Source organism: Sus scrofa, chromosome 8 (genome assembly GCF_054392235.1).
Source record: "Sus scrofa isolate SSC_HxYL_T2T_F1_AM1 chromosome 8, Sscrofa_HxYL_maternal_Yorkshire_Landrace_v2.0, whole genome shotgun sequence".
In the NCBI taxonomy this organism is placed as follows: domain Eukaryota; kingdom Metazoa; phylum Chordata; class Mammalia; order Artiodactyla; family Suidae; genus Sus; species Sus scrofa.
The window spans coordinates 142,312,589-142,329,022 of NC_139390.1; the positions used below are offsets into that span (position 1 = coordinate 142,312,589).

Here is a 16,434-nt window from a genome sequence, read left to right on the forward strand (position 1 = left end):
CATGTTTTATATAATTTGTTTATCTCACTTTATTAATGAGCATTACTTTTTAAATTAAAAAGTAATATGGGAGTTCCCATTGTGGCGCAGCGGAAATGAATCCAGCTAGAAACCATGAGGTTGCAGGTTTGATCCCTGGCCTTGCTCAGTGGGTTAAGGATCTGGCGTTGCTATGTTTATTGGATGCCTCTACGGCTTGTGTGTTAAAGCTTTATTAAGATATGATCAAGTTAAGATGAATAGTGAATGTTCGATTTTCATTTTCCTTTCCTCCTAACAATGTTTAATCTTTCTTTCTTTTTGCTTTTTTTTAGGGCTGTACCCAAGGCATATGGAAGTTCCCAGGCTAGTGGTGGAGTTGGAGCTACAGCTGCCAGCCTGCACCACAGCCACAGCAATGCCAGATCCGAGCCTTGTCTTCGACCTACACCATAGCTCACAGCAATGCCAGTTCCCTGACCCATTGAGCAAGGCCAGGGATCGAACCTGCATCCTCATGGATACTAGTCGGATTTGTTTCCATTGCACCACAATGGGAACTCCTGCAAAATCTTTTTTAATCTAAGAGACTCATGTAAGTTTTCAGATAATGTGTTCATAATCCATTCAATGGCATTTGGTACATTTATGTATGTGTGTAAAACTCTAAAAACTAATCCCCCCCACCCTCCCGTGTGCCTTTTGTTAATTATAGTATAAAAAAAAATTCAACAACTTTTGTAAAATTTTCTACGGATTGAAAGCTCACCAGGCTAGTTTATAAAATTTTTTTGCTTCTTAATTGTTTTTTGTCTTTTTGCCTTTTTTTTTCTAAGGCTGCTCCCACGGCACATGGAGGTTCCCAGGCTAAGGGTCTGACAATAGCCTATGGAGGCAACCACTGCGATGTGTTTGGTTTATTCTTTCCTTGTCCCCCATGTACCCCCTCTTTTTTTTTTTTTTTACTATAAGCAAACATATATTTGTATTTATTCCCTCTTTCTTAAATGGTAGCATATAAGGATGGTAAGTAAATAGCGGTATACCATATATATATATATTTTTTTCTCTATCTTGCTTTATTTACTTACAAATATATTATGGGTATCATTCCTTATTATATAGAAACAGAAGTTCCTAGTTCTTATTCATCTTAGCGGCTCTTACCTCATCACTCCCAACTGACCTGTCGGATGGAATACTGATAATGTTTAAGAATACATTTGGAGCTTACGTACCATGTATTTTCCTAATACTTGTTGAAAATCTGCAGCAGCTGCATTTGAAGGAGAAAAATGTTCTTGTGACATCAAAGGATTTCTCAGAAGACTCTCACTAACCTGGGAAAATTAATGGAAATATTTATTTATTTATTTATTTATTTTGCCTTTTCTAGGGCCGCTCCTGTGGCATATGGAGGTTCCCAGGCTAGGGGTCCAATCGGAGCTGTAGCCGCAGCCTACACCACAGCCACAGCAACGAGGGATCCGAGCCGCGTCTGTGACCTACACTGCAGCTCATGGCAACGCTGGTTCCTTAACCCACTGAGCAAGGCCAGGGATGGAACCCGCAACCTCATGGTTCCTAGTCGGATTCGCCAACCACTGTGCCACGGCGGGAACTCCTAGAAATGTTTAAACTATATAGCTAATTTCAACTGAAGAATTAAAGAGCAAGTGTTTATTTGAAGAAAAGTCTGGCAGAAACGTGCAATGAAGCCAGAACAATTCTAGATTTTTTATTTATTTATTTACTTACTTTTTCTTTTTAGGGCCTCACCTGTGGTATATGGAAGTCCCCTGGCCAAGGGTTGAATCAGAGCTGCACCTGCCAGGCCTATGCCACAGCCACAGCCACAGCAATGCAGGATCTGAGTCGTGTCTGCGACCTACACCGCAGCTCATGGCAACGCCAGATCCTTAACCCACTGAGCAAGGGCAGGTATAGAACCTGCGACCTCATGGTTCCCAGTTGGGTTTGTTACTACTGAGCCACAGGGGGAACTCCTAATGTGTCTGTTTTTGAAGAATAAAATAAATAGAGATTCTAAGAGAGCTGGGTGGATTGTCTTTGGAGATCTTGCTGTAGAGTCAGTGTGGAAGCAGGAGACGGGGATAACGTTGAGAAAGCGCTGAAGGTCACTGAGGACTCTGTTAGACTGAAGACGGAGCTGCTTTGTGCTAATGACATTCTTACTAATAAACTATAAAACAGACCTCAAAACTTAAGTAACTGAAAAAAACCTCTTAAAATAGTATAAGAAATTACTCACATTTTTAAGAAACGCAGCTGGTGTTATAGTATCCAAGGCATTGTCTGAGGCACATAGGTAAGTGATTCCATCAACAGAGAGAGTATGGTAGACAAAGCTTTGAAAAGAATATACTCATTTACATGATAATATTAAAGACATTAAGTACTGATGAAGAGGATTTAATTTTGTTTTCAAGCTCTCATGAATCATATAAAAATTATGTAGACAATTTTTTACAATCAGAATTAGAAAATCTTTCATACATGTGAAAAGTTAAATTATGTTAAAAAACACTCTAAATGTGAATACACATTTGAAATTGCATCAATAAAAATAAATTACAATAAAGAGAAAACTTTAATAATCTAATTATATATAATGTGTATGACATGCCTTTGGTAGAAGTCACTCACATTCCAAAACTGAATCTAGATTCTGATCAAAGAGAACATGCTATGGAGTTCCCAGCGTGGCGCAGTGGTTAACGAATCCGACTAGGAACCATGAGGTTGCGGGTTTGATCCCTGGCCTTGCTCAGTGGGTTAAGGATCCGCCGTTGCCGTGAGCTGTGGTGTGGGTCGCAGATGCGGCTCGGATCCCGCGTTGCTGTGGCTGTGGCGTAGGCTGGTGGCTACAGCTGCGATTGGACCCCTGGCCTGGGAACCTCCATATGCCGTGGAAGCGGCCCAAGAAATGGCAAAAAGACAAAAAACAAAAAAAACAAAAAACACATGTTATGTTCATCGATTTTTACTATCCTTATATTTCTAGGTAGATGTATTTAATTTTGGTGCTTCTTGGCTTTTTATTATGACCTATTAGAATTTAAAACTAAATGCTGGCTTGTAAACTGCCAAGATCAAATATTCCGGAGAATAGGATGAGTTTGAGAGGGGAAACTACAGACCACTCCAACTGGTAGACCTTTTGTGTCTTCTCAGACCCACGTAGTAGGAGGCTAGAAGACTCTTGAAAAGTGCCTGCATCTTCACTGCCCTACAGTCCAGAAAATTTAGGCCTATAGCAAATCAAAATAGTCACTTGGTATCTAGGCTTTAATCTAGTCATTTTTGAACATGCTGTACCCAAATGGCTGACAGGCGACAGTTCTGCTCAAATGCTAAAGTGGATATATATGAGAATAAGGACTCTCAGAAACAGGGAGAAAATATAATCCCAGCGTCAGAAAATTTAAAATATGTGCCCTTTCAATATATATCTTTCATATCATATCATGAATATAATGTGCTACAAAGATTTTTAGCAATGGTGTTGACATGCATAATCTCCACTAGGAAATGTTTTTATTTTTAAATTGGGAGGAGTCTTTACAGAAAAAGAGTTGCTGGTTCTATCATCTCTCCAAAAGTTAAACATGTGATTTGAAGTATATTGATACTGGATGTGATTTTAAATTTATGCTTAGTATGTGATTGGTGAATAACATTCAGAAAGCATGCTTAAAAGTTAAAAAAAATTTGAATCCCTGATGTCTAGGATATAGTTAACTGACAAATGCAGGGTGGAGAAACATGTGTATTATGTACTATCATTTACCTGTCATTCTCAGATGCTACCATAAGGGAAGTATGAACATACGTATATGTTTCTTACAGAAAGAAAAAATGATAAGCTAAAACTTATTCAGAAAGATTACCTACATGGGGGAGAGAGTGTGGAGGAAGGAATGAGAATTAGACTCTTGAAGGAAACTCATTTGGGAGATTTGATTTTGGAGCCATATAAATGTTTTACGTAGTTATGTTATTAAATCAGATTTAGAGAGTGCAATCCTTAAAAATAAAAAACGAACAAAAAAGAACCTAACTTTTTATCAAATTACCCAAGCAAGAGCTGATGGTGGTGTGCTTCCTCTGATACCAGTGGATATATCTGGAAGGTGAAGACAACGGGATTTGCTGACGTGTTGGATTTGAAAGGAAAAGAGGCCAAAGTCAAGGACTGTAAAGATCCTGGGCCTGGAAAGGTAGTAACGTGGAAGACTGCAGGAGGGGCTTGGTGTTGGGCAGAAGTTGGAGACGCCCAACAGACATCCAATGGAGATGTGGAGTGAGCAGATGGATGTACAGGTCTGGAGTTCAGAGACAGATCCTCAAAAGATTCAAAATTTAGGGCTCAATATAAGTAAGAAAATAGTAGAGGAGGAAAGTATCTCTTTGAAATCATGCCAGCTAATAAGTGACACCAAAACTAGAATGTCATCCTTCTGCAAGCCCCCAATAAATTAATATCTCCAGGGCGCAGGCAGTGAATATCAGTGACTATTATTGTGCTAAAAGGAGACAGAAGCAGATTATCATGTAGCATCCGATGAAAAAACACCTACAGTCTTGCCAAAGGGATCCAGCTGCTTGGGACATGGTGACCTGCATGCTGAGTATTCAGTCAGGAAAAACAGACTGTGGGGAACACTCTAGCTTCTTTAACCATAAGCTGTTAGGAAAGGGAAGGATGGAGGGGGAATATGTGGATTAAAGAGACTTAAAGGCACCAGATTCAAAAACGGACAGGATTGGGCTCTTGCGTCTGAGCGTGCACACGTAGGTGCTGAGGCAGTGAAGAAACAGGCTAAGCGGCTGCTGCCGAGGAGGCTGGCGTGGTGGCTGATTTGAGGGGAGGGAGGAAGCTGGATGGGATGGGATACAAGGTGGGGAGTTTGGGGGTAGCTGGTGGCGTTCTACTTTTTGGCTTAAGTGGTAGTTGCGGTTGGTTGGGGGGGTCCTCTGAAAAACTTCATAAAACTATACATTTGCTTGATGTGGTGTCTGCATTTTATTTTACAACACAAAGGTTAAAACAAACCTCTTAAAAAACAATGGTAAACCTAATGATGAATAAAAGCTTTCCCATCCCCCACCCCTTCTTTTGCCAGCAAATGTGTCCCAGGCTCGTTTAGGCCGTACCGTGTCATGTCCCAAGTGAAGCAGAGTGATCTTAAAGCTATTTTCAGGGGGAAGTGTCCTTTTTTATTAGTGAAAATTTATTGTGGGTATACCCCAAAAGTATGGCGATTAAGATAACAAGAACCCTTGTACGCCTACGGTCCAGGCAAACTGTGACAGATACAAGTAATGTCCCTTTATACTGTTCCTCAATTTCTTCTCCCTTCTCTTTTCATTTTTTTTTTTTTTTTTTTTGTCTTTTGCCATTTCTTGGGCCACTCCCACGGCCTATGGAGATTCCCAGGCTAGGGGTTGAATCGGAGCTGTAGCTGCCAGCCTACGCCAGAGCCACAGCAACGCGGGATCCGAGTCGTGTCTGCGACCTACGCCACAGCTCACGGCAACGCCGGATCGTCAACCCACTGAGCAAGGGCAGGGATCGAACCTTCAACCTCATGGTTCCTAGTCGGATTCGTTAACCACTGTGCCACGACGGGAACTCCCATCCCTTCTCTTTTCAGAGGTAACCACTCTCTTGATTTTAATGTTTGTCACCTGCAGTCACGATTTTATACTTTTCCATATAGAAGTTCTCCTCTCTGAGGATTCAATGAAGAGGCTATGCAATAAATATTTGCCCCCTGTCATCATTATTGGAATCATCAGCTGGTAATTATTAAAAAGTATTTTTATTAGGATATATCTTACCTTCCCATTTGAATCATGGTCTTCGGTTCTGCTCTAAGAAGCACCAGTTTAAGCACTGTTGCTGCTGCCTCCTAGAAACAAATCGTCCGTATTTACTTTGGAGAAGATGGTAGTGTCTTTCATAATTCATCTCCTAAATTTGCCAATGTCCTGTTTAGCTTATTAAGGAACAACTGTTCACTAGGAGAACTAATGGGTGGTTATTCACAATGCATGGTAAGAGGCAAGTTATGAAATATTCATGTGAATCTGAAGGAAAATATTAAAATCGCATAAATATACTTTGTGTATATACATATAAATGCATAGATATAAGTTGTACTAATTAGTCCTTTTTTTTTTTTTTTTGTCTTTTTAAGGCTGCATCCTCGGCATATGGAGGTTCCCAGGCGAGGGGTCGAATTGGAGCTGCAGCCACTGGCCTATGCCACAGCCACAGCAACGCAGGATCCTTAACCTACTGAGCGAGGCTAGGGATTGAACCCAAGTCCTCGTGGATACTAGTCGGCTTCGTTTCCACTGCGCCATGATGGGACCTCCAGGAGTGTGAACTTTATTCTGAGAGTAATCAGGTCCCAGCCAGTGGCTTTGGGCATATCTGCTTTTAGGAACACTCCTGGGCAGCAGGGTGGAGGCAGGCTCTGAGAGGGACAAGGATGAGGTCTGGGAGATCAGTTGGGAGGCATTCTCAGTCATCCTGGTGAGAAGTAACGAGGGCCTTGAAGAAGATGTGGTTCAGACACAAGGAGATGGATTCAAGACACACTCAGGAGATGGGAGTTGATAGAGCCTGGTGGCAAAGGACAAATGTGAGGGTGAAGAAGAGGGAAAGATGGGAGGTGCCCCGTTTCCAGCTTGCATGCCTCGGCAGAACTACGCAGCAGGATTAGACACACATGGGGAGGCATCTGCTGGGAAAGAATTAAGTTAGTGCTGGACACTACATGCTTGAACGTCTATCAGGCAATCTAACCGTAGAGGGAGACTACTTTGGAAGGGGAGTGGGCAGTCATCAAAGTAACGGGGTCCGTGGGTGTGAATGAATGTGTCAAGTTAAAAGAGGGCTGAAGACAGAACACTGAGAAACACAGCATCTAAGGGCCGGGCACAGAGGAGAGCCCCAGAGACCAGGTTCCAGGTCTATGCCCACACCCCCTCTTTCCCCAAGAGAAAGACGCCTTCCTCTAATCCAAGACTCGCATCTCGACTGCCACCCACCCTGGATTCCTCTAACCCAAGGCGCACACCTCGACTGCCACCCTGGATTCCCTTCCTTTGTGCTCCTTCAGGTCTTTCTCCACCCCTGAGCCTTTAGTCTTCAGCCTCTTCTCCCCTCCATCAGGCGATGCACGTGTTTTCTTGTATTAAAAAACGAAGCCCTTTCCCGGACTATGCTTCTTCTTCTTTTCACCCCATCTCATTCTCTTTCTAAACTCTGGAAAGAATTGCACGCTCTCTACTCCCTCATTTCCCATTCGCTCGGCCTAACGCAATCTGGCTTCTGCCTCTACCTCTCGTGTCACCTAATGGATGAGTCCAATGAACACCTTGTAGGTTTTCTTCAACTTCCCTGGGGCTTAGACATTCTTGTAATTTTCTTCTCTTGGCCTTCAGAACCTCATGGCTCTCATATGGGGACCCACTTCTCTTTGCTATTCCCAGCAGTGTTCTGCCTTTTGCTGCTCTTCTCCAGACTCTTCTCGGGCCGTCTTGCCTACCTCAAGCATCTTTAACTGTTAGCTCTGACCCTCTGAGGGCTACCTATTGGCCATTTTTATGACTTGTTTTGGAAGTAAGACGGAGGAATAAATATACATATACTGGCTATTTCTAACTGGCAACAAAATTTAACCTGTCCCAAACTGTACTCCCCTCCTCCTCCCCTGCACTTCCTCTGACTCCTTCCCTCACAATCCTGCTCCTCTGTATGTAGTTTCTATCATGTTTAATGTCGCCTAAGAAAAAAATTTTGACAAATCTTCACATTGTACACCTTACACAATGTTATATGTCAATTATATCTCAATAGAGCTGGGGGGGGAAAAGATTAAAAAAAAAGAAAAAAAAAGTTGAGGCTCAGCCTCGGCATGGCTCTGATCCCTATCCCACATATTCGACCAGTCATTAACTCCTGAAGGTTATTTTACAAAGTCTCTTCAGGATCTGCCCCTGTCCCCCTTTCCTGCTGCAGGTCATTGCCTGAGCTCAGGCCCTGAGGTCCTAGATAAACAACAACGATATCCTTCTAGCTGGTTCTCTTCCCTCCAATCCACCTTCTCTATTGAAACTAGACCAAATCTCCCAGAAGATGGATCAGATTTTGCTGTTCTTCTACTGTAAATCTTTAATTGCTCCCTGGTTTCTCTAGGATAAGAAAACAAACTGCATATAAGACCCTTCATTAATTATTCTTGGTCCACTTTTCTGACCTCATCTTTAGTACCTACATACTGTGCTCTGCTCCAGCCACACTGAATTCCTGAGGTTCCCCAAGCACACCATGCTGTTCCCTCTGCATAGAGGGCCCATTCCCCTTCCCCGGGCCAGGCTACAGCTGACTTGTAATGCTTCTAAGCCAAGCACCCGACCACCACCTCCTCTGTGGCTGGCAAGCCAGCCTTTCTTTCCAGAATGCTAGAGTAGCAATCATGATCCACCTGCACTGAAATGCTTTTTACACAGTAAGACATCTGAATGCAGCCTTTGGGTATAAATGGACAACGTGCTCCTGAAGTGACAACTCCAGGCGCCGCCTTCTCTTCATTGTTGCATCCCTCATACCTTTACTCCGGGATTGTGCGACTAACATGTATTCAATAAATGTGCGTTGAATCGCAGGCCATGTCTGGGGGGAGAGAACATCTTGAAGGGTCTCTGGAATTAAACAGGAAGCGACCGCCAAGCAGGTGGCGTGCAGCACCAGCCCCAACCGCTGGGCGGCGCACTGGCGGCTCTGCCGTTCGGAGCGGGAGCGGCTCGGGGCAGGGATTCCCCGTCTCACTGGACAGGCCGCTCTCGGGGGCGGGGCCTCGCGCCCCCACAGCCCGCTCAGGGCAGCCCCTCAGCGCCGAGGCCCGAGCGGCGGGTGGAACCGGCGAAGGCCGAAGTGCCGCCGCAGGGGTACCTGGTATGAGCCGCCGGTCAGGGCCAGCTCCGCTAGGACCGCTCGGCCACGTGCGATGCAGCTGTAGGTGATCGGCATCGCGGGCGGCCGGCGAAGGAAAGGCTCCGCGGTCCCAACCGCCCGCGACAGCCTCGGGGCGGCGACTGGGGCGGGGCTGCGCGAGAGGGTGGTGTCTGCGCAGGCGCGGGGAGCGAGTGATTGGCAGGGAGGGAGGCGGGGCCGGCGCACGGGGGGGGGCGAGTGATTGGCAGGGAGGGAGGTGGGGCCGGCGCGGGGGGGGGGGGGGCCGCGAGTGATTGGCAGGGAGGGAGGCGGGGCCGGCGCGGGGGGGGGCGGGCCCGAGTGATTGGCAGGGAGGGGGGCGGGGCCGGCGCGCGGGGGGGGGCGAGTGATTGGCAGGGAGGGAGGCGGGGCCGGCGCGGGGTGGGGGGCGAGTGATTGGCAGGTAGGGAGGCGGGGCCGGCGCGGGGGGGGGATGATTGGCAGGGAGGGAGGCGGGGCCGGCTGTTGCCGGGGCTGAGCCTGTGATGAGGCCCCGACGAGGTTTCTGGAACAAGTGGCTTCGGGTGAGTGACGCCTTTTTCGCGGTCGTCCTTAAAATCACGTAGGAGCCCGTTACTTCACCGTGTTGACCTACATGGGATTCAGTCGCAGCCTAGGACACGTAAAAGAGAGACCTCGACTTCAAGTAAAACCCGTGCGTTAGCTCAACGGGCATTTGCTGAAGCCCCCACGCGCTCGCCGGGCGCCTGGACGGACGCGTGTGCGGAGGCCGAGGCTGCAGACCCTGACCGGGGGAGGGCATGGTCTGGTGGTGGTCACGGAGGCACGTGCAGACAAGTGCCAGCCTCGGGTGCCCGGCGGTCGCCGCGAGGCCAAATGCAAGGTGAAGGCATCGCCGCAGCTGGCGCGGAGGCCGCTGGCTCTCCCGGGAGCAGAAGCGGGGTTTCCGCAGTCAGGGCCGGGGTGGAGGACGGTGGCGCAGGGCAGGCAGACGGAGCAGCTGTGGCGGCTTGGACGTGGGCACTGCGCTCCGGGTTGGCTGAGGGTGCGGCGCAGAGGCAGGGTGTGCGGCAGCGGGGGCAGGTTTGAGAGGCGGGCGAGTCCTAGACCTTGAGTTCCTGGACAAGAATGTTTTAAAGACTAAGTTTCAGATAGGCTTAGATGTTTCCATTGGCAAGGGGTTGTGGCAGAGTGGAAAGAAGTCGGACCCTTGGATCCAAGATACAGGCACGGCCGTTTACTCTGTGCCTTTGCTGTAACTTAACCTTTCTAGACTCCATGTGCCAATCTGTAAAATGGGGATAGTCGTCCAGTTTAAATTAAATAATTACGCAGCATACTGTAGATGTGTGGTTGCAGTTTTTATGGTGATAAGGTTTTTATGGTGATGGGAATTACTGGTTTGTTCCTAATGGTATAAATTTAAAGGAGAAATAATTGATGGCCTTCTGGGGTGCCTGGCACGAGGTGAAGACAGGTAGTCGATTGAGTTTATTTTAACTCAGTGCAGGCAAATTGGATTTGACAAGCAAGCAGCAAAACTGGTCTAGACTATATAGCTCCTGGGAAAAATGCTTGGTTGAATCGTTTGTCCTTTTATGTAAAGGAAATCGTGAATCAACTTGGGGATAATATCTTGCATTACAGGTGGGAAGACTGAATTACGAGCACTGGTTACATCACTTAGATGTGGGAAAATGAAATACGTGGATTCTGAGGTCATGCGTTGGTATGGCCTTTCTTACAGTAAAACTAAGCTTAATGAACTTGGCCACACTTGTGTTGCTCCTTCTGTTTCGTAAATCGTGGGGCTGAAAGCCACTGGGCAGTGAAATCATGAGCTGCAGTAACGACAACAAGCATCCGATAGTTGGAGAAGTGGATGTGGGGTCGTCCCCCTCTCAGTGTCACCTCCTCATGTGGAGACAGTCCTCTCAAGCGAGTGTGGTGGGTTAGCCTTGCACAGCCCACAAATTCAGGCGTACGGCAACAGAAAATGTAATTTGTAACACAACTCTTATCTTTTTTTTTTTTTTTTTTTTTTGCCCATGTCCTCAGCATGCCGAAGTTCCTGGGTGAGGGGTCACACCTGAGCCACAGCAGTGACAACATCAGATCCTTAACTGTTAGGCCACCAGGGAACTCCTTAAAAATTAAAAAAAAAAAGCTATCTTTTTTGTGAACCTCATATTATCTGGTATTTGTTTTGAGCTTAGCCTAGTCAACGGGAGGTTTCCTCGGTGAACTCAGGATTCGCCCGTTCTCTCCTTTCTCCACGGGGTGCCACCTGTGCGCGAGGACCTCGGTGGAGGGGGAGAGCTCCACATTCACAACCTTGGTCTCTTGAAGGTGGCATCTGCTGCTAATATTTGTCTTCTGCCTGCCCCTGGCCGTCAGTTTGCATAGTCTGCCAGGAGCCTCCACTCTAGTTCTCTGCCAGCCACTTTTGTGCCCTTCGTGCGGGCAGGGGAGACTTGCTGCTGCTCCCTCCGGCCAGTCTGAGGCTTTGGGAGGCTCAGGGGCTGTCTGGGGACTCTGGCCAACAAAGCATGCGGCCACCTCGCCTGTCATGCTGTCACTCTGTTGTCACGCGGGAGCAGCTCTTGGACCTCACCTCCCCTGGAAAGTAGCTCTCGGTTCCCCAGTGACCGAGGGTCTTCTCGCCACCACACTGCATCACCCCCCGGCTCCTGGCAGGGGCTCTGGGGCTGGCTGGCTGGCTTCCTGCGACCCCCTGCCCTCCCCCCAGCCTGGGGCCACTCCAGCAAGCCCAGGTGGAGGGCTGCCCACTCAGCAGTCATTCTTCCCAATTTGTGACATTACTGTTGGCTTCGGCTGTCCCCAGCCTTTTCTTACCATAGACGCTCTCTTCAGGGAGTGTCCACAACCTGTTTGGAAACATTTAGAGCTGGGAATCCTCTCCTTCTTTCCCAGTGCTTCCTCCTCTGTCCCTCCTCCTCTTCCATTTCCCTTGTTTTCTGGTTTTATGCAGAAGGAATAGCTGAGGAGTCCCTGTCGTGGCTCAGTGGTTAACGAATCTGACTAGGAACCATGAGGTTGCAGGTTCGATCCCTGGCCTTGCTCAGTGGGTTAAGGATCCGGCGTTGCCGTGAGCTGGGGTGTAGGTTGCAGACGAGGCTCTGATCCTTCATGGCTGTGGCTCTGGTGTAGGCTGGTGGCTACAGCTCCGATTCGACCCCTAGCCTGGGAACCTCCATATGCCGCGAGAACGGCCCAAGAAATGGCAAAAAGACAATTAAAAAAAAAAAAAAAAAGGAATAGCTGAGAAGAAAAACCACAGCAGGTCATATAAGGTAGCACAGGTATTTCCCTCTCTCCCTGGTAACTTGGCAGCATCTGGAGGGTGGAGCAGAAAGAGGGGTGAGAAGCTGGACTCTCGGGAAGGAGAAATGAGACTTTTCACTACGGCCCATTTCTTTCTTTCTCTCTTCCTCCCTCCCTCCCTCCCTCCCTCCTTCTCTGTCTTTCTGTCCTTTCCCTCCTGTGGCATGTGGAAGTTCCCAGGGATCGAACCTGAGCCACAGCAGTGACAATGCCAGATGCTTTACCCACTGAGCCATCAGGACAATCCAGGGCTTCCTTTTCTATCTCCATATAAAAATATTGCCTAATTTTCCTTCTGTTCCTTTTGTTTGTTTTAATGTTTAAACCTTTAATCCGCCTGGAATTTGTTCTCCTCTCTTACGAGGTAGGAATTTGCATTTCCTCGGATGTGCAGTCAGGTGTTTCATAGACTATTGACTACTTTCCTCAGTAGCTTGAAATGCCACTTTTACCACAGAATAAATTCCCCCATATACATTGTTAATTGGATTTTATTTTATTTTTTATTTTTTTGTCTTTTTAGGGCCACACCTACGGCATACAGAGGTTCCCAGGCTAGGGGTCAAATCGGAGCTCTAGCTGCTGGCCTATATCACAGCCATTGCAACACCTGATGTGAGCTGCATCTGTGACTTACCCCACAGCTCACAGCAACGCTGGGTCCTTAACCCACTGAGTGAGGCCAGGGATCGAACCTTCGTCTTCATGGCTGCTAGTCATATTCATTTCCACTGAGCCATGGCGGGTACGCCTGTTAATTGGATTTGAAAGTTGATTTATGGGCCTCTTTCTGAGCCGATATCACAGTGGTTCAGTAACGGATTCAATAAAGCAAATTTATTTTTTAAATTTAGCAAATTGGAGAGATTTAATAGATTGTCAGTATTGACTCTTCCTATAGGAATATTTATTTCAAAAACCAGGAGGTTGACTTTCTATTTATTCTATATTATATCTTCCTCTAAAATCTTTGAAACTTTCTTCATAAAGGCTTGACAGTTTCTTTTTTGTCTTTGTAGGGCCTCACCACGACACATGGAAGTTCCCAGGCTAGGGGCCGAATCAGAGCTTTAGCTGCCAGCCTGCACCACAGGCTGGATCCTTAACCCACTGACTGGATCCTTAACCCACTGACTGGTATCCTCATGGATACTGGTCAGGTTCCTTACCCCTGAGCCATGGCAGGAACTCCCAGGATTGACAAATTTTAAAATGTTTATTCTGAGCTACTTGGGGGTGCTCTCGTTAGTGGAACTTGTTTTCCGTTATGTGTTCCAACCGGCTGTTTCTGGCATGGGGAAAGTCTGTTGGCTGTATTTAATTTATTTTGCCTACAGCCTCTACTGCATTGTATTGTGAGCTCCCTAAGGCTCGCGCCCTCACGTGGGGCTTTGCTCACTGTGGACGTGACTGGGATGTCAGGGCTTCCTTTTCTGTCTCCATATAAAAATATTGCCTAATTTTCCTTCTGTTCCTTTTGTTTGTTTTAGTGTTTAAACCTTTAATCCGCCTGGAATTTGCCCCATTAGGCTTTTCCGGTATGGTCGTCGAGCAGGTGGAGGAAGACCTCAGGTAGCAGTGGTGTTTGTGGTAACTGGACAGACGGAGCGAGGTTGAAGGGGCTTTGGAGTTGAACAGATCTGGATCTGAATGCTGACTTTGCCACTTGCTGGTTGTATAATCTTGGCGTCTCCGAGCCTCAGTTTCTTCCTCAGGCTCATCTCTGAACCTAATTCATAATGTGAACGAACATACATCGAGTGTTTTTGTCTGGCCTGCAGCAGGTGTTCTGCAATGAATGACTGTTGTGATCAGTATGAGTCCGTAATGTCATGTAACCAAACCTATCCAATAAGATGCATATTTAAGAAGGCGTAATGTGGCTGTTTGAGTTTGCTGCTGCTGCTGCTGCTTTTTTTTTTTTTTTTTTGGATTTTCTAGGGTTGCACCCGAGGCATATGGAGGTTCCCAGGCTAGGGGTTGAATCAGAGCTGTAGCCACCGGCCTACACCACAGCTCACGGCCACACTGGATCCTTAACCCACTGAGCAAGGCCAGGGATTGAACCCGCAAGCTCGTGGTTCCTAGTTGGATTCGTTAACCACTGAGCCATGATGGGAACTCCCCCTGAGTTTGCTTCTTTATAGTTTCAGTGAACATATTGGAATCATCATTCAAGGCACATGTTACAGAAATTTTCTAAAATTCTTCCTTTTGAGAAGTGTGTTGGATCTCTCCTCTCTAACCTGGAAGTGTCCAGAGAGTAGAGGCCAAGTAGGACTGATTTTTAAATCTTCAGCACCTCACACAGTGGTGGAAGCAGTTTAGGGGGGCTGGATTTCACAGTTTGGGGTACAGCAATTTTTTTTACCATTTCCTTTTTTACCAGCCCCCCTTTGGTGGTTGCTGGTACCAAAGAAGGTTAACCCTTGTTTTTGCTAGGAAGCGTAGCCAAGTTTAAGAAAGGGTGAGTGGATGGTAGACATCTCTGCAGGCCACCCCGACTTCAACCATTAGGCTGTAGTTGGTTTGAAATCGAATCTGCCTTGAGGAGTTCCCTTCGTGGCTCCGCGGTTAACGAACCTGACTAGGATTCATGAGGTTGCGGGTTCGATCCCTGGCCTGGCTTGCTTGCTCAGCGGGTTAAGGATCCGGCACTGCTGTGAGCTGTGGTGTAGGTCACAGATGTGGTTCGTATCTGGCGTTGCTGCGCCTGTGGTGTAGGCGCAGCTGTAGCTCCGGTTCAGCCCCTAGCCTGGGAACCTCCAAGTGCCGCAGGTGCAGCCCTAAAAAGCAAAACGAAGCACAAGTGCAATCTGCATTGGGACCAGCAGGGGGCGCCCAGAGCACAGCTTTGAAGGAGAAGGCCGCCTACAGCGGGGCTGGGGAAGCTGCGAAAAGGCCCGCTCGGGGCGTTTGCAGAGGAAGCAGAGGCGGGCGAGGAGGAAGGCCTCGGCCCCTCTTCCGACTTCCTTCTCGGCTGCCTGTGTAACTCACTCAGGCCCAGACGGGCCTGGTCCCCTTTTCTCTTTTGCCCCTCGCTCAGCAGCTCTTCACAGCCCTTCCCGGTTCTGTGCTCAGTTACGCAGGAAGTCACGTTGTCCGCGCTGGTTCCTCGCTGGGCGGTGGGCGTTGGGGAGGGTCCCGAAGCAGCCCCGGCCCGACTGAAGGAAGACGCTCGGGCGGACTCGCCGGGGAGGGTGAGGGCTGGGCCTGGGTTCTTCTCTGCGTGAGGAGCTGGAGAGGCCACTGAAGCGCCAGGCGGTGCAGCGGCAGCGGGGTTTCCAGCGAGCAGAGGAGATGCCCCTTCCGGCCCGATGGTCTTGCACGAGCAGGTCCGCGGGGTACGGAGCCACATGCCACTTGCCCCAACCGCGGGGTACTGAGCCACATGCCACTTGCCCCAACCGCGGGGGTACGGAGCCACATGCCACTTGCCCCAACCGCGGGGGTACGGAGCCACATGCCACTTGCCCCAACCGCGGGGGTTCGGAGCCACATGCCACTTGCCCCAACCGCGGGGGTTCGGAGCCACATGCCACTTGCCCCAACCGCGGGGGTTCGGAGCCACATGCCACTTGCCCCAACCGCGGGGTACGGAGCCACATGCCACTTGCCCCAACCCGGGGTACTGAGCCACATGCCACTTGCCCCAACCGCACAGAACCTCCTCGGCCAGCGTTGCCGAACCTTTCCTGCGGGACGCTAGGCTGTCTGTAGGTATAAGACCTGTGATCAGGAGGTCCGTGGTGGTGCGGCGGAAACGAACCCAGCTAGGAACCGTGAGCTTGTGGGTTCGCTCAGTGGGCTAAGCATCCGGCGTTGCCCTGAGCTGTGGTCGCAGACGTGGCCCGGATCTGGCCTTGCTGTGGCTGTGGTGGAGGCCGGCAGCTGTCGCTCCGATTAGACCCCTTAGCCTGGGAACCTCCACGTGCCACTAGTGCGGCCCTAGAAAGCAAAAAAAAAAAAAAGATCCGTGATCAAATAAGTATGGGGGAACTCTGGGTTAAAAAAAACTGGACAGGTTTCTCTACTGTGGGAGGTCTTAGATCCTTTAGTAGGCTAATTAATGTGGTTTGTGCATCTCTGACAGAAAGGGATGTGATGAGAGATTGCCC

General features: G+C 48.3%; 2 protein-coding genes across 10 annotated transcripts in view; one reads left to right on the forward strand and one right to left on the reverse strand.

The window, feature by feature from the left end:
* The window catches only part of VAMP9 (vesicle associated membrane protein 9), a 29,850-nt gene extending 20,751 nt beyond the window's left edge, over positions 1–9,099 (reverse strand). For all 5 annotated transcript variants that reach the window (XM_084973725.1, XM_084973724.1, XM_084973726.1 and 2 more), the window contains exons 1-4: positions 8,969–9,099; positions 5,845–5,915; positions 2,252–2,348; positions 1,218–1,319 (exon numbers count right to left, since the gene is read on the reverse strand). In XM_084973725.1, coding sequence (XP_084829851.1) covers positions 1,218–1,319; positions 2,252–2,348; positions 5,845–5,915; positions 8,969–9,046 — 348 coding nt within the window. In that variant the 5' untranslated portion in view covers positions 9,047–9,099. The remainder of the gene's footprint in view (positions 1–1,217; positions 1,320–2,251; positions 2,349–5,844; positions 5,916–8,968) is intronic.
* A 371-nt stretch (positions 9,100–9,470) lies between these two features.
* RASGEF1B (RasGEF domain family member 1B) overlaps positions 9,471–16,434 on the forward strand; it is a 699,288-nt gene continuing 692,324 nt past the window's right edge. For all 5 annotated transcript variants that reach the window (XM_084970673.1, XM_084970680.1, XM_084970675.1 and 2 more), the window contains exon 1: positions 9,471–9,534. The gene's annotated coding sequence lies outside the window, so the exon portion shown is untranslated. The remainder of the gene's footprint in view (positions 9,535–16,434) is intronic.